Source organism: Cydia amplana, chromosome 7, assembly GCF_948474715.1.
Source record: "Cydia amplana chromosome 7, ilCydAmpl1.1, whole genome shotgun sequence".
In the NCBI taxonomy this organism is placed as follows: domain Eukaryota; kingdom Metazoa; phylum Arthropoda; class Insecta; order Lepidoptera; family Tortricidae; genus Cydia; species Cydia amplana.
This window is the reverse complement of record NC_086075.1, coordinates 20,234,865-20,260,945: the sequence shown is the minus strand read 5'-3', so window position 1 is coordinate 20,260,945 and position 26,081 is coordinate 20,234,865. Positions and strand designations below refer to the sequence as shown.

Here is a 26,081-nt window from a genome sequence, read left to right as displayed (position 1 = left end):
TGTGTTGGCTAAGAGGGGTCTGCGTTCCTGTTATGCTTAAAGAGTTCTGTTACAGGAAGAGATTGATATTTTTTACAATCTTCACTAGACAGCACGTAGCTTTGTTCTAGTATTTATATAAACCTATATGTTTCCGCTGTCCACACAATTATATTTCCCCATCGAGAAGCACCAACAGCGGTTCCTAGATATTGCGGTAATCCTAGCCCTCAATAAAGATTTCTATCTTACGATACGACGTAACCTCGTTGCACGTTATGACTGTTCTGACCCGAGATCTTAGAGGCAATTTTAGATTTGCTGCAGTTGAGGTGTAGGTAAAATCACTCACGATAATTTGTTGTTATTGTAATAAACCTCAAAATAGCTGAAATTCGATTTGTTTTTTCTGTGTCTACACGGCCATAAGTTGTCTCTTTATTTGAAACTGCCCGTACTACAGTCTGTAATAGGCCCAAAAACCATTCACGTGTCTGTCTTTCATTGATGAGTAGTGTAGGTATACTTGATTTAAACAATTCACGGCTTAAGTATGAGAATGTTACTATATTATGAAAAACTTAGTTACAAACTAACATTTGACGACACCGAATGTCTATGAGTATAGCAACACTACACCCATAACGTCCTCGCTACATTAGATGGCATTCTTTACTTGTAATATATGGGCCTGTTAGGTAGCATTCTTCTCAACACCGTTTCGCCGTCCATGTAATCCTCCGACGGCTGCAATGAAGCGAAACGGGGTTTGTAAGCATTCTAGGTTTAGACATGAGTAGCTAGACTAGGCAATAGTTTAGACACGTGACCTTCGGTTTTCAACTCGCCCGAGTTAGCGGCTAGGTTAATAAAAGTAATAAAGCTTAAACGCGAGCGCGGACCTATGAGTTTAGTAGACACTTGTTGGTACGGGCTATACGCATGCGTGAACAGCGCATTCGGTCCGATTCCAATGGTCCATCTGCGTATTCTGTGATTTGGAGGTTCATATAACTGCTAAACCTTTAAAACCTCTATTAATCTGGTTAGATCTAAGAATTATTAGACGCTGCGCAGCGCATCCCTCCCGTCCCTCTACATCTGTAGCGCTTCAAAGAGTGTATTAGGCAAAATTACTTCAGTTACTCGCCAAGAACGACATAGCGATGTTCTTTAATTTTGTTTATTTCTTTCTACATTTCCATAGTTATTATATTAGTTACCAGTAAAGTGCTAGTGGGCTCCGGCAAGGCCGGCTCCCCGCGGTCTTCGCTCATCATGGCGGCTGCCTTCTCACGTAACTCTAGCAGGCCTGGTTTGAAACATAATTAACATTATTGCAATAGAATATAATATAATTATTTTATTGTACCTATAACCGTGTACAGGTCTGGAATGTAAGTTCAAATAGCAATACTTTTAACTGATGAGAGACCTCAAGTTCTTTACAATAAGTTTTAAGGGTGAGATGTAAACCTTTACTCTCTTGTAAACTCTGTTATATTAAATTAAAATGCGAAAGTCTCCATATTAACACATATGTGTATACTCACATACCCAAATAGGTTAGGTACCCTAGTAGTATAAGATACAAGCGCTGGTGGCCTAACGGTAAGAGCGTGCGACTTGCAATCCGGAGGTCGCGGGTTCGAACCCCGGCTCGTACCAATGAGTTTTTCGGAACTTACGTACGAAATATCATTTGATATTTACCAGTCGCTTTTCGGTGAAGGAAAACATCGTGAGGGACTAGGTAATCCCAATAAGGGCCTAGTTTACCCTCTGGGTTGGAAGGTCGGATGGCAGTCGCTTTCGTAAAAACTAGTGCCCACGCCAATTCCTGGGATTAGTTGCCAAGCAGACCCCAGGCTCCCATAAGTCGTGGCAAAATGCCGGGACAACGCGAGGAAGATGACTCTAGTAGTATAATATTTTAGGTACTTTATGACAAACGAACGAGTACCGGATAATGTTGTTGGTTGAACTTAGCAGGCCAGCCATATCTCGAGAGGTTTCAGACGTGATACCTACTGTATGGCTCGGCATATTACCTGGGTCCACCAAGATCATCAGGTATACGAACCCAACGAACAGGCCCAGCAAGAAACACATCGCAAGCACACAGTTTATAACACATTTCATCTTCACTTCACTTTGTCGGTATAAACGAAACCGTATAGTATAGTTCTTTATGCTCTATGTTGCAGTCTACCTTTAAAATGTACTTGTAATTATTAAATTTTATACGGAGCACTTTTCTTATAAGAAACGAAAAGTCACTGAAAAACGTCATCAATGTTGGCATGTAGCTGATAGTTTTTTTTTAATTTTTAAGGTTTTTTCGTAAGAAATGCAAGTTATAATTTTAGGTTTAATTCAGTTTAATTATTGAAAAAATACAAGACATAGTGTGTCAAAGGTCTGTTTGATTTCAAACATAGACAGAGAGAATCATACTATCTTTGTCTTACACTAATACTACTAGTACTAGCACCCAAAAGAAAAGGATGAGTATAGTTTTTTTGTTCCTATTTACTGACAAGATTTGGTTGACCCAGTAATACCATACCTAGCAAATACAGACTATTCTGTTTATTCACCAATGTGTATTGTGCAAAAGTTTAAGTGTGAACATTTTTAATTATGAATGTTTTTTATTTCGTGTTGTTTTGTGCGTGTGATGTGTTGTTTAGTGTGATTCTGATTGTGAACATTTTGACTAATATCCGACGCTAACAAATTCACAAAACCAAATTTTATGCACGCAAAAACTCATATTTCATACAGATCGGTAAGAATTTAGGATGTAAAACATGCCGAAGTAAATCTTATCTCATCATCAACATCGTTCGCGTTATTAAGGCTTTTTGCCGCGGATAATAGGAGCCTGGGGTCCGCTTGGTAACTAATCCCGAGAATTTGCGTAGGCACTAGTTTTTACGAAACCGACTGCCATTTGATCTGACTGAGAATTAAATCTTATCTTACTACATAGTATATGTTTTATTATTATTTTAACAGTCAAGTAAAACTAACAGCAGTATTTATAAAATATAGATAACAGCATCTTGAAACTTCACTTAGGCTTCCAAATAAGCCTAAGACCTATTTCCGCACCCACCCGTGCCTATTTTCTCCGTCGCCTGTTTATGAGAAAATCCTTTCCCGTAAGCCTTTCCTCGACACGACATCGGCGCGACACGGCGCAACACGCTAATATCCCGCCATATTTGACGAACAGATCCGTTCCTCGATATTCACACGTTTATCCTCAGCTGCGCTGCTGAAAACCAGAATGATGTGAATTTTCAAAGACACATGTCATAGATGTGAATATTATTATTTCTAATCGATATTTTCTACACCTAGGAGGAACCTCCTTTAATATTCTCGGTCTCGTCCTTTGGGCAATTGATCAAGAAACAGTCTCACCTCTACAGCCGTCTTACGGCTGTTCAATTCGTGTTTTCGAGTAGAGAGAGGTAGGCACCTACTCTGTTATTGTATATTATAACTTCCAAATACGATCTACCTAACCATTTGGCCGTGTTCAGAGTCATATGAACGCACTCGATTCATCAATATAACACCAAATATGTATGCACTCCATGGCCCACTGGTAAACCCCGAATTCAAACTTCTAAGCTTCCTTCGATGACCAAGTCTGAGCATCATTGGTGAGACTAGGAAGTAAGTAGGTACATAGAGGTCAATTTATGCTAGTTTTAGACTGATAGGCGAGAAGATACTAAGCTTAAGAATAAGGTTGTTGAGCAGCTTATGCACCGCCATATTTTACTTCAGGACTTTGCATTTTCTGCGATGAAATACTATATTCGGATTTTATTCACTGCATTTTTTATATTAAAAGGTAATTTAACTCGCACGGGTTTTAAAGAAAATCCATTTTGAAAGTACTTTTTAAATATTATAAAAGAATTTTTCCTATTCTTGGTGCTGGCGGGTAAAAGAAATATAAGAAGGTAAAGGAGATAAGAATTTAATCTCCTTCTTTACGTACATACGCAAGTATTTATTTGTGCAAGTGTTTATTTTAATGTAGCAATTCTTTATACAGTAAACTGCACGGAAGAAAGAATGAGAGCGCCGCGCCAATATAAACTGTATCCATTGTTTATGAGTAACACCAATTCAATCTAAATTCACCAAGTATATTTACCTTTATTGTGTTAATTGTAAGTTTTGTAAATATTAAAACGTTTAAAATAATATAACTATTGGAGAGAGGTTGTTATTTCAACGGTCATTGGATATTATTCAATATTATAAAAATGGGTTCACACGTTTTGATAATGAAACTTGCTAGAAATAAAGTGGGACCTTATTATCTTTTCGACTGAACACACGGTTGCTCATCATCTTCCTCGCGTTATCCCGGCATTTTGCCACGGCTCATGGGAGCCTGGGATCCGCTTGGCAACTAATCCCAATAATTGGCGTGGGCACTAGTTTTTACGAAAGCGACTGCCATCTGACCTTCCAACCCAGAGGGTAAACTAGGCCCGTATTGGGATTAGTCCGGTTTCCTCACGATGTTATCCTTCACCGAAAAGCGACTGGTAAATATCAAATGATATTTCGTACATAAGTTCCGAAAAACTCATTGGTACGAGCCGGGGTTTGAACCCGCGACCCGGATTCCAAGTCGCACGCTTTTACCGCTATTACCAGCGCTTGCCGCTAGGCCACCAGCGCTTCCGCTAGGCCACCAGCGCTTCCGCTAGGCCACCAGCGCTTCCGCTAGGCCACCAGCGCTTCCGCTAGGCCACCAGCGCTTCCGCAAGGCCACCAGCGCTTCCGCTAGGCCACCAGCGCTTCCGCTAGGCCACCAGCGCTTCCGCTAGGCCACCAGCGCTTCCGCTAGGCCACCAGCGTTTCCGCAAGGCCACCAGCGCTTCCGCTAGGCCACCAGCGCTTCCGCAAGGCCACCAGCGCTTACGCTAGGCCACCAGCGCTTACACGCTTACACGGTTGCTGAATTGACTAATATAAACACTTAATAATAAAAAATGCACACCACACAATAAGTGTTTTAAAGTAAGTATTTGACTGTAGTTTTTTTGTTGAGTTAAGACACAGAATAAATAATAGTACTAAGTACAGAAGACTCACTCTCTAACAAAACGCGTCTGTTACGATCAGCACAGATATGGCCGCTAGGTGGCGACAGCGCCACGCGCGGCTTATGGCTTTCCCCAAAATTGGGGCCGAACGGATGTACTTTTAGCTACCTGTAGCAAAGCGACGAAATCGCGGAGTGAGACACGCCTGGTTAAGAGCTATTTCAGTGCTCGATCCGTTTAACTGTCATTATATCCTCTTTAAGCTCTCTGTTATACCTAAGTGGTGTAGTTACAGCTGTCTCGTCTCAGGTTGACCTATCTCTTTTGGAAAGCTGTATAGGTTTCCAATTTTAAGTACCTAAGAAGTTTTCGTCAAAAGAGGACTTTATAGGTATCGAGGAACAAGATCAGTACACATACTCAAAGCATAAAGGATGACTCACGTTAGACCGGTCCGTGTCCGGGCCGGATCTTCCGGCACTTCGTTCTCTATGGAAATCATCACGTGCTCACCCCTGTCATCTGTCATAGAAAAGTAAGCGCTTGAAGCTCCAGCCCGGACACCGCCCGGTCGGCCCGGTCTAACGTGAGTCATCCTTAATACAGTAACTCAACTAAGACATTTACTATTTTTTTTAAACAATTTAAATCAGACAAAATACCCTCGCGACGCAAGCCGAAAATGAGCCCGACCGTGAGATCCTTTTATGTCGCTTGCGTGGGTCGCGCTATTTTGAACATTCTATGTGCAGTTGAAGAACTGTGTGTTTACTTATTTATTGAAAATGGAAAAATAAACAAACATAGGTAATACTACTACTGTATGTCCAAGTTGGATGCAAAGCGTACAATATAGTTAATACCCAGTAACCCGCTAAAGTTCATAGCCTGTTTACAACTACCTACATAATTTTGCTAGAACGTTGGCTGTCTCCTAATACCGTCTATATTTTGTTTCAAAATTCGAAATTTGACAGGAAAATTAGCTTAATATTCCAGTCTTAGAAAATAAGGAGAATATTAACTGGAATTACTAGTATGGAGATATTAAAATGTGAGCAACAGTTTAAAGTTTTATACATGTCGATTTCAAGTTCTATGGATGCAGATAGTGGATCTATAGATGCAGATATCGTTAACCGTATCAACACTGGATGGGTGAAGTGGCGTGAGCTCACGGGCGTTCTTTGCGATAAACGAATGCCAGTTCGTATTAAGGGCAAAGTTTATAAGGCAGCTGTGCGCCCAGCAATGACATACGGCTCTGAGTGTTGGCCAGTCAAAAAAGACCAAGTCGCTAAACTGCATGCAGCGGAGATGAGGATGCTGAGATGGGCTGGCGGAGTAACGCTGTTAGATCATGTTAAGAATATCCACGTTAGAGGCAGTTTCAGAGTAAGGCCAATCGAAGAAAAACTCACCGAAAATCGACTCCGATGGTATGGCCACGTCATGAGGCGCCCACCAGACCACATGACGAGAAAGGTGCTAGAGATGAGTGAGAAGCCTAGGGGTCGCGGGAGGCCCAAGACAACATGGATAGGTCTTGTAAAAAAGAACCTTAAAGAAAAAAGAATACCACCAGAGACGACCCAGGACAGACGCTCCTGGCGACGCCATATAAGGAGAGCCGACCCCAAGTAAATGGGATAAGGCTAGGAAGAAGAAGAAGAAGAAGACATGTCGATTTCAAGTTCAGGTTAGATGTGCAAGTTACGGAAAGTTTCGAAAATGTTAGAAAAGTTCTCGAAAAATTCAGAAAAAATTGATTCAAAACTAAGGAAACTTTCAGTTTGCAAACGGAAAATCACGATCCCCGTACAAAAATTTTAGAAGTTACCTTTTTTTTTAACTTTCAGACGGCACATGAGTATGCCTTCAAGTAACGAATAGTAATTGGAAAAAAATAATACTGGACCAACATTTGTACAACTTAATTGGCTTAAAACAATTTCTATTTGTCCCATAAATCATTTATATCGTAAGACACAAAGGTCCAACTAGTCTTGAACTATGAACAGCCGGAAGCCAAACGTCAGAAGATGCCCCAGACTGCTCCAGACTGTGCACTAACTCTAAACACTAACCAGCCGAGATTAAACTGGACGAACTTTGACGTAAAGGCCACAGTGTAAGAACTAATGACAGTAAACTATCACAAAACTTTTAGGAATTTGAATTTAACGTTCAAATTAAATCTCGAACGCACTGATGCACCTAGTCGTGACCTTATGTGACGTGTATCATCACGACGCGTGTTGTTATAATTTGTGTTTAAAGTTAAGTTGTATTACTGTATATAAATCCTCTCTGTGGAGAGAGCTATTTACGTTCGCACTTATTGAAGGAAGTCCGTTTGAAAGGCTTTTATATAAGCCAGGACCGTTTCAAAATGTTAAGTATCGTAAATTGGTTACAAATTGTCGTTGTAATTTGGTAGTTAATTATTTATTATAAATATTTCTTAAAGGACAAAAAGGTCTGATGATTATAAGTAAAATGGTAGATGAAGCGTGAACTGCCTGATTGTGATCAAGCACTTGACTTCAGTAAGTATAGTCACCATCAAAATATATCGGAACGGTCAAGGTGTTCACAAACAAAGCTTTATTATCAAGACGTTAAAGTGAGTTGTTCAGCTATTTATGGCCTTGACGGCTGCAAAATGTCTTATGGTGACAGGCGAATGTACGTATATCCTTCAAGAAACCTGCATGTGAACAAAGCTTGAGATAATTTGTAGGTATCTAAAGAAAGTAAAGAAACCTTATTCTCCCTTGGCAGATACCCAGTAGCAGTTCCATTAAATCGAACAACTATTGTTATTTATTCGCAGTTGAATAGTTATTGTTATTTATTCACAGTTGAATAATTTAATTTGTTAAGTTCATAGGTAACGGCACTAAACTACTCTGTTGATGGCAATGGCAGCAGTTGCGTCTGACAAATAGTGCTGACTCGTAATGTTTCGTTGTTATAACATAGTTACTACTAATATAGTTTTGTTTTATGTCTGAAATAAATATTTTCATTTTCATTTTTATTTTTTTTATAAAACAGCACCTGTGTGAAGGGGAGTTCGGCGGCGCCTTCAGGCCCCTATTTCACCAAGCTGACAGGTACGACAATTGTCAAAAAAATGACAGACCTTTGTTTCACCACGCCGACATTTGTCAGTGACATATGTCGAGTGACAATTGTCAAGTGACAGGTGACAGATGACCATTTCGTAAATTGTTTTGTATAGAACTTCATATAAACATGACAGGTAGTTTAGTACAATTGTCCATCTTAAATTTAATGACAATTATTTTGTGAAACAAGGGTAATGTTTACTAGTCGACATATTTGTCAATTCTTCACAAGAGATCGTTAATTGCTTTCGATGTGCCGTGTTGTCATCACTAACATGATATTGATTGAGATCCCATCTGTGTCCCGACCCGACCCCATTTACTGCAGCGTATACCTACATTATATGATGAGAGAAACCTTGGATAAGTGGACAAGATACCTTGTACAGTGGTGCCCTAGATATAATAAAAGAAAGAGTGGCCCACAAAAGTTTAGATGGTCGAATGATTTAACAAGAATAGGAGGTAAATGGATGCAAACAGCAAAAGAAAGAAACAAATGGAAAGCTATGGAGGAGGCCTACGTCAAAGGACGAGTTGAAGCTAAAGTTGATAAATCAAATTAATATATGTTATGTACCAGCTTCAATAATAAAGGCTAATTACAATGTAATTACAATTACAATACCTACATTATTTGTTGACAAGGCGTCAAAGCATTATTTTTTTTGTTTGTTTTAAGTATTTTTTCTGCAAATGCAAAGTCAGTGACGTCAAAGTAGGAATCTATTCGTACTTTATATATTTCCTTGTATAAGAATATCACCACTATTGCTTTCGCGGAGATTCATTTTCTAACTAACCAAAACCCTAACTTTACTGTTAGTGCCCAACTTCGCCCAAGTAAATTATTAAAAAAACAATACCTATCTAAACATACCTAATTTCGCTACCGGTCCCCAACTTCGCATTATATATTTTTTTAATTATGAAAACTATACTGAGACTTATTCCAAATCCTAAATGTTGAATTACTAAACGCCTTCATAGGCAACAATTACAATTTATAATGGAATTATGATTTAATGCTAGTTAAGAAGAATTTAAAAGCGATTTAAAGCGATTTTTATTTGTACCCTAAAGGCGAATTTAGGGTACACAGTTTTGCGAACGTTTATTTTCAATGAACTGCAACGATGATAACGGGGTTTGCTAACAACGAAAACACTACAATTGTCACCCAAGCCTGACACAGCTCCGATCTCATGTCAAGAATTACCGACAAATTGACAAATATGTCGACTTATAAAAACTACTCTTGTTTCACCAAATCATTGTCAATTGGACAATTGTAACTAAATGACTGTCATGTTAATAAGCACTTCTATACAAAAACAGTTTACGAAGTTGTCACTTGTCACCTGTCACTTGACAATTGTCACCCGACATATGTCACTGACAAATGTCGACGTGGTGAAATTGGGGCCAGGAGTCCATATTGTAGGCGGGTTGGAGTTTGCGGCATTTTGAGGTGGCCGGCTGTTACTTGTGATAACGTAGTGTATGAATTTTTGGAATCCAATCACATAGGTGAACAAAAAGGAAATTGCTACACTTAACTTTTTACCCTCCTGAGCCTTCATAATGAGATTAAGCTAATGTAATTGTGTAATGATGTAAGTGTACGTGTTAATTGTGACTGACTGTTTAAAACAATAATATTACTTTGCTAATCCACAAAATAATAAGGATTGTGATGATAAAGGTAAATAAAAAGCGGCCAAGTGCGAGTCGGACTCGCCCATGAAGGGTTCCGTATTTAGGCGATTTATGACGTATTAAAAAAAAACTACTTACTAGATCTCGTTCAAACCAATTTTCGGTGGAAGTTTACATGGTAATGTACATCATATATTTTTTTTAGTTTTATCATTCTGTTATTTTAGAAGTTACAGGGGGGGGACTCACATTTTACCACTTTGGAAGTGTCTCTCGCGCAAACTATTCAGTTTAGAAAAAAATGATATTAGAAACCTCAATATCATTTTTGAAGACCTATCCATAAATACCCCACACGTATGGGTTTGATGAAAAAAAAATTTTGAGTTTCAGTTCTAAGTATGGGGAACCCCAAAAACTTATTGTTTTTTTTTTTCTATTTTTGTGTGAAAATCTTAATGCGGTCCACAGAATACATCTACTTACCAAGTTTCAACAGTATAGTTCTTATAGTTTCGGAGAAAAGTGACTGTGACATACGGACGGACAGACGGACAGACAGACAGACATGACGAATCTATAAGGGTTCCGTTTTTTGCCATTTGGCTACGGAACCCTAAAAATGTGAAAAAGTAATAAACTGTAGAGTTTTTATACTCGTACATACGGCGACACTTTTTAGACAAAATTTGCATATTTGCTTCAGCTGTGTCAGTGCTCCCACTCGCAGGGGGTGTATGCTTTTCTTTGTTGTTCGCACAAACGGATTTATAGTCAGATAAGTTTGCATTCTCATTATGCTCTGGACTGTTGTATATAAAAATGGATGTGTTAAAATTTCAAACATTAGATTTTATGATAAGTACAGCATTTGATAATAGACGTTATTCTGTACTTTCTTGGAGTTTTTCGGCATTTATTAAAAAACCACTTACCACGTTGTTACCCATTGCAGTGCAACCCTTACATGCACGAGTTATGGCACTTAATCGCAGTAACTTTACTGCTGTCTTAGAACACTTGCGTCGTTACACACGAGCTTTATGCGCTAGTTACTGCAGTAGGTACAACAATTACTTTTATCGTCTAAACGAGCAAGTGCCAGCCGGGTTTACATTTGTGTCATGTTAGCGTATCATCATTTTTTTAACAAGCAGATACGTCTGCGAGCGATATTCCAAATTATATATTAAAGGAAAAAATAGAAAAAGTTGCGCCTCCGGCAGGACTTGAACCCGCATCCTCCACAATCCGTGTGTTGCACAATCCGTGTAAAGGAAGGAATGGAAAGATTTGCGATGTCCTGGTAGGCTTCCGTAGCTCAATTGGTTAAGAGCTTTAATATAAAGTTTAGCGTATCATGATTTTGTAGGTACTTTTATACTTATCTGAACCTAGCGACCCGCCCCGGCTTTGCACGGGTTAACAAATTATACATAAACCTTCCTCTTGAATCACTCTATCAAAATCCGTTGCGTGGTTTTAAAGATATCTAAGCATACATAGGGACAGACAGACAGCGGGAAGCGACTTTATACTATATGTAGTAAAGAACCCCTTCACTTATTAAACTAGTCAGACTCAGATTCCGTCGAGTCTTTCTGAAGTTGAAATTATTCTCCAAAAACGCTTATGCATTTTGTCGTAAACGAAATTGCTCTTTAATCGTATATGAACAAGGTGCTAAATTGCCTCTATCAGTTCACGGGTTCGCACATGTCTATGCTAAACAATCGGAGATCGGAAACAGGTCTAAATCTGCAACGGAATGGTCGCTGATATGGACTATTTCCAGGAGGCTGTTCAGGAAGTTACAAAACACTCTTTGTTAAATTCTTGCATTTGTTTACCAAAACGCATTAAATCAATTATTTGAAATCAAAAATTATATTGTTTCATCATTATAAAAAATGAATAACAAGTGGAAAGAAAAGTATTAATAAAAAAAATCATCTAAGTAAGTAAAAATAAGTGTCAAATTACAATACATCAAACCTTATATCACAGCAAAATTTTAAATATAGAAAGGTCTATCCGTACCGTTAAGTTTATTCCATAATATTTCCCTATTTAGGGTTCAAATTAAACTAGACATGAAGGCAAATACGCGTAAAATGGGTTTAGTGAATAAAATTTAGGTTTGGGTTATGTGGATTCATATTTTAGACAGCAATCCCTACTTATGCAATATTCAAAATATACCCAATTTTAATACTTAGGTAGGTACATATATGTAGGTAGTTTGCAACTGAAATTAACCTACACCACCTACAGAATAGGTCACTACTAAATTGAGAACGAACTTCATGAAAATACTAAAGATAATTCCTTAATAAATTTCGATTTTACTAACAACCTTTACCAATTATTATTGGAACGTACCTATTCAGTACGAGTATAGTAATTATGGCTTAATGTAAAATGATCACTAATAATATTTTAAAACAGTACCTGCCTAAAATTTGGCTATATGTCTCATAAATACACAGAGTTGCAGATATACATTTTTGTATTTGCTTATACATTTCATGTGATGTGCTCTTTTCGATTGCGCCTTCAATTCCAAGACTAATCTAGTTTCAATACTATTTTAACTTACTTGGAGGCCGAATCTGTTTTATCAATTTGATATGGTTTTCATCTTGAAGTGGATTATGTATTATGTAATTATTTAAACACGTATTATCGTTGTTTCTTATTTATTAATAAAAAATACATGTTTTTGGTGCAAATCTAAATAGAAAAGTCACAATCTTTTAATATGTCAACGTTTAAATGTAGAAAATCAATATAACTAAAACGAAAAAGGTTTTAATACCGAACAATCTTATTTCGACACGACTTTGAATCTGCATGCTGTATCAGTCAGCATGAGCGACTAAAGCTGGTTGGCGCGAGTTGCAATGTGGAGTAATTTATTATTCATTACTAATGTAATCCAAAGTCCTCCTTGTATCCAAAGGTAATCCCAAGGCCCATTTCAAATGATTAGGTTTTGAGTTTGAGACTACTCCACATCGTCTCATAATGCTCGCGCCTATTGGTGTCTGTGAGAATGTGACGTGACTCAAGGTCATGTCAAAATAAGATCAAAACCTATTTAATCACTTGAAACAGGATGGGCCTCCTTGTATCCAAAGGTAATGCATAAACTGATACGATATGGGTGCCAAAGCTTGCACCGCGTTAGACTTCTACGAATGTAAATCTCGTGCACTGTTGATGGCGAACTCAAGTGCCAGTGTGGAATGGAAACGATGCTCGCTGTCGATCTACATGTAGAATAGAATTTTCCATTTTAATGACACAACATATTTTATTTATTGCGCTATGATAACCTCTTGAATGTATGTTGTAATTGTAGTACCGAATAAAGATTCTGGAAAAAGATAAGTAGGTTAAAGCAGAAATTAATTTAATATTTTTATAAAATAATTTGTACTTCTAGTCTCAAAATGCTTATTCGACCCAATTCGAACAATGCTTATAAGATGTCACACCAATACGACACCTCCAGCTTTGTAGGCAGGGTCACTACTTGAGTGCCTTTAGACTAGGATAAAATATAATAACAGTTTATAATCATTATTCAAGTTAATATTTTTTTGCAATTTACTGGTATGGCAATTAAAAGGTACTCACTTAACCCTACTTTCCCGAGGCGCCGTAACAACTCCACCCATAAAGTATCAGAAAAGTAACCGTTTATCCAATAATCCCGCCTTATTACTCCGTCGTCGCCGGCACCTGCTCCCGTCGCCGCGCCGTATCCATGATCTGCCGGCGGGAGCGAGGCGATCCTACGGCGAACCAGCGTAATGACGAATTGCGATCCGTGAGCTTAGTTGCTCTTATGAAGAAGGCATACAAAGACTTACAAAGGCATATCTCTGCCGTCTAATAGTAGGGAAAAAACACTGAGTGTGCTCGTACTTTGAGAAACGGTCCCAAGCGCGTTACAAATGTCGCAACATTGGAAAGCGGCAGAGGCAATCTAGGGAGCTAGAAAGGTCTTGCACTCCTGAACAGCCGCAGGCCGATCTTAGGAAATCGCAAAATCCACCCTGTTGTAGGTGTGCTAGAATATAGCTTAAGCTAATAGGTACGCCCAGTCAGCCAGGGGCAGTCGATCCGGGCTAGTCTGAGCAATGTGTATCGTACATTAAAGTTATCTCTGAATCTCCATCTTCACAGGTTGGTCCAATAATATACGACGCCCAAAAAAATTAAGAATATTTTTCTTACATAAACATATTTTACATTTAATTAAAAATTAAAATTATCTATATTTGTAAACGAATGTAAGGGCCACGTATATTACCGCCAAGATCACACTTTTCTGGTTTGGCTTGAGTTGAATGTTCAAAAGATGTTCAGAAGCGATAAGAATCACAGCTCTACTTGAAATACTTCCGAAATGGCAGGAGATGCCGCTGATTTATGCCCTGACTTGGTGCAATGGACCAAGTGAAGTGCGTAGTGCTCTGCTCACGTACTTAAGTACATCCGGACTAATGGTGCTTTAACTATCAACGGAGAAGTTTGCTCCCAGATAATAAAAATCTGATGAATCTGTGGCGCAGCCACACCACTGCTCAAAGGATTTTGACGAACCTTCAGCAAAATGTGTGAACAACGTAGGTACATCGCTGCTTCAAGTTCATATGTGGCCTGTCCTTAAACCATATTTTAAACGAATTTTGAGTCTCCTGTTTAAACTACGAAGAAACCTCACACTAGATGAAGTATTCGCAAGTTTGCGAGCAACTTGACCCGCAAGTTGCGACCGAGTTCCCCAAACCGCAAACATGGAGGATCCGCTGAATTAACTGCCCCGTGCCCCGTCGATGAGCGGTATCGACCCCGAAACTATGTAATTAGTACCTAATTATCTATCAACTTGTTCTGTGATCCGCTAATTTCGCTCTAGGTTTGCGACGGTGTGGTTCAAACTAATACAAGATCCTGAGGTTCCTTTTGATTTGACTTTAGAATTACCATCATTCTTGAAACGCAAAGAGCGGTATGAAATATTATAATGTTTTTTTTAGATGTAGAATCGTCTGAAAGGCTGTGAGGATCAAAGTCGTGAAGCTGTTAGTATTGGTTTTCCAAACATGACATTTTAATCTCACATCTATTTTACAGTCTCAGATACAGTAAGTATGCAGTAAGGGGATATTTCATATTCATATTCATATTCATATTTTATTGATAACGTTAATTACATGTCAGGAGTAAGTACATAAAATAAAATTACATTTCACTAAATGTAAACATACTTAACAAGTTTAACAACAAATAAAAGCAGAACAGAAATACATATATCGTGTCGATCATGATTATAAACTTAAAACTAAAATAATTCCATGTTTCGTTAAATAAATTTATAGGGGAATTATTTATCTGCGATCAAGAAGCTCAGACTATAGAGCACATCATTCGGCGTTGCCCTTTACACTCTTTCTCAGGCTCCCCGGAAGATCTGTTTAAGTTAACATCCGACGCAATCTCGTAGATCGGGTCCCTGAATGTGGACTTATAATTATAGTTAATGTAGCTATTTATTGTAAAAATGTTTATGTATATACGCAATACGATTAAATAAATAAATAGGGGAATTGGAATTATTTTAGTAAAATTACCAATTAAGATATGGCCTTTTAGATATAGCCTTTTAATTATAATAAAGGAGTAAGATCAAAATGTTGTTAAGCTTCGTTGTTATAAGTAGGCTGAAGAGCCCGCTGGCTGCCTTTGAGGCACTACGGCGAAGTTCGGAGGACACCGAGTCAGGCGCAGAAACTTATTGAGATTAATGTTGCAATTATATCCACTTCTCATGCTTATAAAGTTTGTCTTTATTGGTGAGTGTTGACTTTCAGTTACATCTATTTTGATTCAAAATAGGTGTGCTATAGCATAATACATGACATTAAAATATTTTAAAAACAAAACAAAGTAAAAATCGTTCCAGGTTCATCCTACACATGTTAGTTACTTAATTTAGTGAATAAAAGTAACTAAAAGGTACTGAGAGATCATAAGATCGTTACTTTTCGTGATGAGCACACATAATATCAGTTAATCTTCAGTCATTATTGAGGCTGTATATATTATATTTATTTACTGTCACGGCTCCCGTCCTCAAAATCGACTTTAACTTGGAACCTAAATCTTCTCGATTGAACCGTAATGTCCGAACATTTGCGGTGCTCGATGGAAGAGGACTGCCACTTCAAAACCAGGCTGGATACGAGCCAAGCACTCTTTCGATTCCGTTGAGTATTTAAATTCAATTTAACGACTACCAGCTGTTAAGAAGGTAATCTTTAAAACACTTTTAAACATCATTTTATCATAAGTACCAGGTATAGAGAATGTTGAATTTTCCGACCATTCAATACTAACTATAGGTAATTAATTATCAGTCTCCTGTAGGTAAAACTTTTCTTTTTCTTTTAATAATTTACACTCCCAAAAAGACCGCCAAGTTTAAATAAGTAATCCATACCCAACTAGCAAAAAAGTCTCAGATTGCGCACTTTATAAGAGTAGTGAGCTTATAGCGCTCTTATTTTTGTTTTGAACATATCATCGCTCTTATATTAGTCTTAGACAAGCTAATACGCACTTTAGTAAGTTTAGTCTTATTACCTAGTCTTATATATGTATATAAGAGCATTTTATAATACCATTATAAGCCTGTCGCTCTTACAATAACATTTACTAAGTCTCATTGAACTTGAGAGTACCTGGTTTTATATCCACATTCTCTAAGTTCATTTGATCTTATATTAGACTTTCTAAATGCTATTATAAGAATGTAAGACTAATATCAACATGGCATAATACTATTATGAGCCTCTCGCTCTTACAATAACATTTACTAAGTCTCAGTGAACTTGAGAATACCTGGTCTTATATCCACATTCTCTAAGTTCATTTGATCTTATATTAGACTTTCTAAATGCTATTATAAGAATGTAAGACTAATATCAACATGGCATAATACTATTACGAGCCTCTCGCTCTTACAATAACATTTACTAAATCTCATTGAACTTGAGAGTACCTGGTCTTATATCCACATTCTCTAAGCTAGTTCATTTGATCTTATATTAGACTTTCTAAATGATATTATAAGAATGTAAGAGTAATATCAGCATGGCATAATACTATTATGAGCCTCTCGCTCTTACAATAACATTTACTAAGTCTCATTGAACTTGAGAGTACCTGGTCTTATATCCACATTCTCTAAGTTCATTTGATCTTATATTAGACTTTCTAAATGATATTATAAGAATGTACGACTAATATCAGCATGGTATAATATTATTATGAGCCTCTTGCTCTTATAATAACATTTACGAAGTCTCATTGAACTTGAGAGTACCTGGTCTTATATCCCCATTCTCTAAGTTCATTTGATCTTATATTAGACTTTCTAAATGCTATTGTAAGAATGTAACACTAATATCAACGTGGCATAATACTATTTTAATCCTCTTGCTCTTACAACAACATTTACGAAGTCTCATTGAACTTGAGAGTACCTGGTCTTATATCCCCATTCTCTAAGTTCATTTAATTTTATATTAGATTTCTAAATGCTATTGTAAGAATGTAAGACTAATATCGGCATAGCATAAGAACACTGTAAGTACGTACTTTTCTGATCTTATTCAAAGCTATAATAAGATCAACAGCAGCACTTTAGTAAGATATTGGAGTGATATAGGATTAAGACACTTATATCACAAAAGTGAAGATCAATATAAGATGGTTTGATCTTAAATCGTTTTTGGGAACACTATTGTAAGTATAAGTAAAGCAAGGAACCCTAATTTATTCAACATGGCCATATCATTTGTATTCAGAATGCTTATAAGACTCTAATAGTGCACTTGAAAAATACAGCTACAGCAATGGCTGACTATCAATACAAAATAAAGAAATAAAATAATTATAAAAATATTCAAATGCCATATTTGATTAGGCGCATGAAGTTTGAAGTGTAAAACAGGGTCTACTTTACAGTAAATAAAATTTTCCCATGTGAATACTTACCATAACATAAACACACGATGATAAACAGCACGTTATTATAGTTAACATAATTCATAAACACTTACACTAATATATGTTTGTCACGTTGCAGTTAATTTCACCCGTATATTTTATACATCACAAATAGAATGTTTCAAATCTCTGTGTGAGACTGTGTGACCTTACAAACAAATCAATATAAGCCTATGTAGACTTACAAGATACTTACGTTCGACCAACTTAAGCCTATGTAGGCTTACAAGATACTTACGTTCGACCAATATAAGTCTACATATGTAGGCTTACAAGATACTTACGTTCGACCAATATAAGCCTATGTAGTTGTAGGCTTACAAGATACTTACGTAAAAGCGATATTAGCCTAAGGCAGCTTAATTTAGTTTTGAAAAAGATTACTGTGAGTGCAAACAACATTCAATTAGACTGATATTAGAACGATATTAAAATAAATACTCTTATAAGTTGAGCCCAAATCCGGGCTTAGACGATGATATAAAATCAATATAAGAGCGAAAAATTGTAGTCTAGAGACTGTTGTTAGAGCGCTTTTTGCTAGTTGGGTACTTAATATTATAAATGCGAAAGTGTGTCTGTCTCACACGCTTAAACCGCTGAAAGTGAGTCTGCGACCGCCAAGGAGTTCGTGAAACTGGTTGGCGAGGCCGAGAACGCGTACCAGACTGCGATATCCGATAATTACAAGACGATGAGCGACACGACGTTCAAGGCGCTGCGGCGACAGCTGCCCGTGACGCGCAGCAAGATCGACTGGGCTCGTCTCGTGTCCTATTCCATTGGTAAGGAGCTGAAGAGCCAATGATGTCTCGCCGCTGCGCTCTGAGCCGCAGCGGGCGCTCCGCGTCTCTGTACATATTCGCGTAAGAGTATCTTGTTCAAATGTTTACGGGCTCCGGTTCTCCGGTGCGTATTTATCTATGATTATATAGACAAACGCTATCGTAACTGTTAAATTTTATTGCTTTTTGTTACTGAAAGCAAGGTATCAGTGACAGTTTTGAGTGACTACAAGGTCGTATAGCGTCTTACTTTGGTAATTGTTGCAGAAAATTAAGTGTTATGGTACAAGGATGATTTAAATGTCAGTATTTTTTACAAAAGGCCTGTAGAAATCGTCCAGATGTAAACAAATCGTCCAGATGAACCGATTTAGTTGTAATTTGGTATGGAGATAGTTTGAATCCCGGGGAAGGACATAGGGTAGTTTTTATCCCAGAAATCACCATTTAAGGGGGTGAAAAGGAGGGGGTGAAAACTTGTATGGGAAATCGATAAAAAGCAGATTCGGTAAAAATAAGCTGCCCAAATTTCTAACTCCACGTAGACAAAGTCGCGGGCAAAAGCTAGTAAACAATAAATGAAAATTGACACTTGTTCACCGGCTTACATATTTGTTTTTGTACATACCGAATTTTAACTTAATCGGTCCAGTAGTTTCGGCTTCGAATTGGCTGTGATAGACGGACAGACAGACGCACGAGTGATCATATTAAGGTTCCGTTTCTTTCTAAAAACGATCAGCTACTAGGTTCGCCACTATATCGATATCGTTGTATAAGAATGTCTAGAAGTATAAATACCTAGTCCTAAAGCCCTTGCTACACGGTCGCCGACAAGCCCCTCAAACCGCGTGGCCTTGGTCTGGACGGACCGTGTAGACAGTTGTTTCCAACAAAATTTGACCAAAACTGACCAAGGTCAGACCAAGGACAGACGGTTAGAAGGCTTGTCGGCGACCGTGTAGCAAGGGCTTAATTCGTATAGCGTCGCCCACCTGACCGCCGCAGACGCCGGTCGGACCGGTTCCCAGCGCAGCGCGCCGGCCGCTGCGCAGTACCAATCCGCGCCTCGCAAAAACTAGTGTCCCGGTATTTTTGTGATTGTGTTGTGCCTTTGTGAACCTTGTTGGAATGTGATAGGGTTCGTAGATGGTCAGTGAGTGATTGTGTTGTGACAGTGCTGGGATGACGGAGTATGCTGGCTGTGCGCAATGCCGAGGTTGGTGTGGTTTTGGAGCATCTCTGATTAAATGTTGTAGATTGAAGTTACATTCCAATACCTTGTTCCAATTTCACTCCAAAGCCAAGAGTTTTGGCGTTGTCACCATTATGCATGTACATGTCTTTTTCAAAGTTATTCCATGCAAAGTGATCTATCTGTTAAATATGTTAGGGCTATAGTCTAACGCAGCTAAGAAGTCAATTTTGACAGTTATGAATTGACCCTTATACTCGTATATATGATCTAAAAAAAACCGACCAAGTGCGAGTCGGACACGCGCACGTAGGGTTCCGCACCATCAACAAAACAAGCAAAAAAGCGGCCAAGTGCGAGTCGGACTCGCCCATGAAGGGTTCCGTATTTAGGCGATTTATGACGTATTAAAAAAAAACTACTTGCTAGATCTCGTTCAAACCAATTTTCAGTAGAAGTTTACATGGTAATGTACATCATATATTTTTTTTAGTTTTATCATTCTCTTATTTTAGAAGTTAGGGGGGGGGGGGGGGGGACACACATTTTACCACTTTGGAAGTGTCTCTCGCGCAAACTATTCAGTTTAGAAAAAAATGATATTATGAACCTCAATATCATTTTTGAAGACCTATCCATAGATACCCCACACGTATGGGTTTGATGAAAAAAAAATTAGAGTTTCAGTTCGAAGTATGGGGAGCCCCAAAAATTAATTGTTTTTTTTCTATTTTTGTGTGAAAATCTTAATGCGGTTCACAGAATACATCTACTTACCAAGTTTCAACAGTATAGTTCTTATAGTTTCGGAGAAAAGTGGCTGTGACATACGGACGGACAGACAGACGGACAGACAGACGGACAGACAGACATGACGAATCTATAAGGGTTCCGTTTTTTGCCATTTGGCTACGGAACCCTAATAAGGGTTCCGTTTTTTGCCATTTGGCTACGGAACCCTAACAAGCAAAAAAACGGTCACCCATCCAAGTACTGACCCCGCCCGACGTTGCTTAACTTCGGTCAAAAATCACGTTAAGTGATAAGTCATAAGTCATAAGTTATTTATTTGCGAAAGATAGGGTATACATAGGATGTTACATTTCATAGTTAAGCTACCTTGTCACACAGCTTGTTTGTTGTATGGGAGCCCCACTTAAATCTTTATTTTATTCTGTTTTTAGTATTTGTTGTTTTAGCGGCAACAGAAATACATCATCTGTGAAAATTTCAATTTTCTAGCTATCACGGTTCGTGAGATACAGTCTGGTGACAGACGGACGGACGGACGGACGGACAGCGGAGTCTTAGTAATAGGGTCCCGTTTTTACCCTTTGGGTACGGAACCCTAAAAAGAGGAAAAATTTATTTCCAGCTTGGTGGGAATGAATTCCTCAAAACGCTATTTTTGGATCTAATTTGATTGGCCTAAAATGATTTTTTTTCCCAAAAACTTATTTAGTTATACACAAGATACGACCGTCAAACACTCTTGACTGTCCATTCGAGTTACTTAATATATCTTTGCAGTATCTAAGCTTTAAAGTATAGCTCATTTAACAATGTGGAGTGGACAATAGGAGGTGGGTGTAGCTAAATCATTAACTTAATAAACTAAAGCAATAATTCACTTGCACCTTGCAATATACTATTATTTACGAGTCCAGCGGGGGTCAACCCCTTCCCGAGCTCCATCGTCGCGGATGCAAATTTTGCACGTAACCGAAACTGATTAAACTAAGCGCAATCAATGTACTCATTGCTGTCGCGAGCGTGGGCAAAGCAAGTATTCAGGGAAAAAGTAAAAGGGGAATTTCATTAAACGATTAAACCCCTTTAGCTACGGTCGCGGGCACAATAAACATCGGGACTGAGACAGTTGAAGATCTAAATAGGTCTTCAATAAAGATCGACCTTTTTTCTGTTTTTACAAAGCAAGTTTGCGTGGGGGCTGCAGCCCGGGACGGGTTTTAGTAGTTACTAGTTAGTTATTTTTTATATATTTCGTTTGTACTTATATTTAAGTTTCTACAATAAATAAGTTGCATTTAAGTACCTACCTACCTATTCCATTCTTGCGTTACTATGTAGAAATGAACTAAGAATAATTGAGCTATAAACAACAGAAAACAAAAGAAATTAAAATAAAATTGCATTTCAATTTCAGCAGCAACAAGCATTAACATATTTAATCATTAAATAAGCTTTTGAAATAATATCCCCATCTGATTGCGGTATTGAGTGTATTTGCATAATTTATTTGAAGGATTTAAATATTGATGCGTGAAAGGTCAAGTGCGGTCAGCCGCGTCATCGTGAGTTCGTGAGCTTTTGCCGAATATTAAAAAGTTGAACGTTGCAAATGGGAGGCGCGTTCATATTTTATTAATGTGATTTTTATATTTATAACTATTTATTTTATAGATTACGTTCTATCTAGCGTTGTTCAGACGTTTTCAAACATAAGTACATATTATGTATCTATGTATGTAATGTATGTATGTAAGTGCCGCGAATAGTGAGAAGACTAGTCCTGAAAAGGCAGGCGCAGCGCATGAGTAGAATTTTAGGACATTTAATTATTTACCGACTATTTAATTTAAAAGGTCTGAGGTCTTTGCACCTCGCTGCATACTAATCAGAGATCGAACAGCGTGGGCGGACTACTTTGAATTTGCTAAACATTTTTTTAATAAGAATAAGAGTAACACATTTAAGTGTCTTTTTAGGGTTCCGTAGCCAAATGGCAAAAAACGGAACCCTTATAGATTCGTCATGTCTGTCTGTCTGTCTGTCTGTCTGTCCGTCTGTCCGTCTGTCCGTCTGTCTGTCCGTCCGTATGTCACAGCCACTTTTCTCCGAAACTATAAGAACTATACTGTTTAAACTTGGTATGTAGATGTATTCTGTGAACCGCATTAAGATTTTCACACAAAAATAGAAAAAAAACCAATAAATTTTTGGGGTTCCCCATACTTCGGACTGAAACTCATAATTTTTTTTTTCATCAAACCCATACGTGTGGGGTAACTATGGATAGGTCTTTAAAAATGATATTGAGGTTTCTAATATCATTTTTTTCTAAACTGAATAGTTTGCGCGAGAGACACTTCCAAAGTGGTAAAATGTGTGTCCCCCCCTGTAACTTCTAAAATAAGAGAATGATAAAACTAAAAAAAATATATGATGTACATTACCATGTAAACTTCCACCGAAAATTGGTTTGAACGAGATCTAGTAAGTAGTTTTTTTTTTATACGTCATAAATCGCCTAAATACGGAACCCTTCATGGGCGAGTCCGACTCGCACTTGGCCGCTTTTTACTGTAATATTACTCGTTTTTATTATTAAACTTAGAGTGGTGGGCGGCCGACCAAAGGTCGATCGAGCCAACCAAATTATGAAAATTGAATCTTCAAATCGGTACCAAAAATTACATAGGACTTAAACTCGAACTCTCTCTCAACATAAACTGGTTTACTTGTGATGAACAAAAAATAATTTATTAATTGATTACTACAATAACCAACAACAACACACTACAATAACTTTATTACAATTTCTTGTCTAAAATTGTGCATCCTTTGACCTAGTTAATTCTTTGTTTCTAACAAGTTACAGTGAAATACGAGAATTTATTCAGATAGTACCTATAATTCTGAAAACAGTTTATTTAAAAGTATTTCACTGCAGTATTTCTAAATAATATGCATAAAAATGTTGCAACAACTATTATAAATGCAAATGAAGTGTCTTGTTCTTGTACTCGGTAACCACGGGTCACAGCGCATAAAAACAGTCAGTTCACTTTACTATAACTTGACATAATTTTAATTCTCGTATTGATTTATTAAGAAAAGGAAATATACTATACTAAAATTAAATATAAACTAAATTAATTAAAAACTAAATTCACACATTCACAGGTTTTTTTACGACGTGTTTCTTCGTCGACACACTTCAAATGTGATTTTTGCGAGGCTACAAGAAACACAGAGGCATATTCATACTGTACAAATTCCTCAAATATATAGTGCAAGCGAGATTTAATTACGAATCGATACCAAATTTCGAATTAGCCTCTAGACTTTAATTACCGTAAGCCCACTCTGTAATAATAATATAGGTAATAGAACTGAATTTAACTTTGAATAACTTCACTGTAATTTGTAAGTTGTGTTGCCGGAAAGCAGGGTAATGAAGCTCGCCGCAAGCGCAACATGCGACCGCTGCTCCGCTCCTTAACGTGCTGTTATTCTGCTTCTAACCGTCTTTACAAAAGGGAGGTTGTCAATTTATGACATTTTTTTCCTATTTGAGAGTTGTTTATATTTCTATGATACGTCCGATGTATAAAACCATTTTTTTTTTGTAACTTTTTTCATTTTTTCCTTTAATATAAAATTTGGAATACGATGTATAGGTTAAAAACTAAATATCGTTCCTGTTATTCTGCCTATCCACATGAGGCTTTTTGGTTTTCTTGTTAGCAATACATACATAATATGTACTACGTAATATAAAAATAAAAACATGCCAAAACATTCCAAAATTTTATCACAATTTTTTGGAATTTTATCAAATTATGTATCATACAAATTACAGATATAAGTTGCCCAGTTAATGAGCTTCCTAACCAAAAAACACTTATCTTATTTAGGTATCTTCTTCGCCTAGCAGATTATATTCTATGTGAACACCTCTATGACAAATGCAAATACGAGTAGCAAATTAAAATAATCAAAATGTGAAAATCTAAACGACTTTCAATTTGACTCTTGCTTCCATCCTAAAATGAACTTTAACTCATTGTAAAAAGATTAATTATAGTCTGTGGGAGTAATTCGTCATGTAAGGCGGAAGTTCTTTGATTAAAACTTGTGCTGAACGGAACGAAGAGTTGAATGGAGCGGTGCGGCGCACTGCGAGCGGTTTTCGAATAAAGGTGACATTCGGATTGTGACTTATGACTACAGCAGCGTTTGTATAGTACAGCGCCGTTGTTTTCACCGGAAACGGACCATATTACGCGACAATATCTAGTTTTTTTATGTGGCTGCCGACTGTTACACTACACCCATGAAAATCTGACATCATCGCAAAGCACAGACAATTTTGTCCGATGAAAACAACGGACGTATACAAGCGATCAGACGGTTTTTGCGGCATTACTGACAAACATGACAATACAGCTGCAGGTTACACCTGAACGTCTCCTTAAACTTACTGCTGCTGCAGTTATAGCTGCAGCGAAGACGTTACAGAAAGTAACTTGCAATCTCTTCGATAAAATGAATGTTCTAACGCAACAGCATTGTAGTACGACATAAACCCAATTTATCAAGGAAATTGTCAGTAATGTCAACGCTGCAGCAGTAATGCTGCAACAACGTCATCATAGTTTGATTTGGTACACCGATATTCGTAGTGCATCTCATTACGATTGAAATGCACGCGCGAATGTAATGCACCAAATTATATTATTTTAATATTGAGATGCAGGTTCAAAATGGCCTCAAGGTTGCTGTTCGGGAGCAAAGATCCCTGTAGCAAGCTCTGGCGAAAAGTCGGAAAACGCTAGAAAGATGTTAATGTTTTGTCGCTATAACTGAGGCTCGCCAATAAAAGCACTATTAGAACATTTTAATGAAGTTTGTGGATCTGATGAGCACCGCCCGCTCATGAGGTATTGGTGCAGTTGTTACATTTCCTGATCGTTAAGAATCGTTTTTCCAATAAGTAATTAATTCCAGACCAGTAAATATTTTGCATATAAATTATAAGACGGGCTGGGAATGTCGCTATAACTAGAGCTTGCTCATAAAAACAAGATTTTAATGAAGTTTGTGGACCTGATCAGCACCGGCAGCTTTTGAGTCATCGACTGATGTACTTTATTACATTTCCTAATCGATAAGGACAATTATAATTAATTACTTCCAAATTGATATTTCACTTTTAATCCTGTTCCGGTATGTTGCCACGACTTACTTGCGGAGCTTGGGGTCCGCTCGGTAACTTTATCCCAAGAATTGGCATAGGCATTCGTTTTTACGCAAGCAAATGCCATCTGATTGTGAGCTTCCAACCCAGATGGTTAGTGGAAATGGTATCCTTACAATATTCATTAGCTTAAATGAAAAGCCGTAAATATAAAAT

At 37.6% G+C, this 26,081-nt stretch overlaps 1 protein-coding gene and 1 long non-coding RNA gene across 3 annotated transcripts in view; one reads left to right on the top strand and one right to left on the bottom strand.

The window, feature by feature from the left end:
- Nucleotides 1-9,964: 9,964 nt before the first annotated feature.
- The window catches only part of LOC134649685 (uncharacterized), a 208,930-nt gene continuing 192,813 nt past the window's right edge, over nucleotides 9,965-26,081 (bottom strand). The window contains exon 2 of the long non-coding RNA XR_010096986.1: nucleotides 9,965-10,251. This is a non-coding gene — a long non-coding RNA (uncharacterized LOC134649685). The remainder of the gene's footprint in view (nucleotides 10,252-26,081) is intronic.
- The window catches only part of LOC134649576 (EGFR adapter protein-like), a 109,054-nt gene continuing 102,698 nt past the window's right edge, over nucleotides 19,726-26,081 (top strand). Inside the window, exon 1 of one of the 2 annotated variants that reach the window (XM_063504382.1) lies at nucleotides 19,726-19,945. In XM_063504382.1, coding sequence (XP_063360452.1) covers nucleotides 19,922-19,945 — 24 coding nt within the window. In that variant the 5' untranslated portion in view covers nucleotides 19,726-19,921. The remainder of the gene's footprint in view (nucleotides 19,946-26,081) is intronic. The other variant, XM_063504381.1, reaches the window with a different exon arrangement.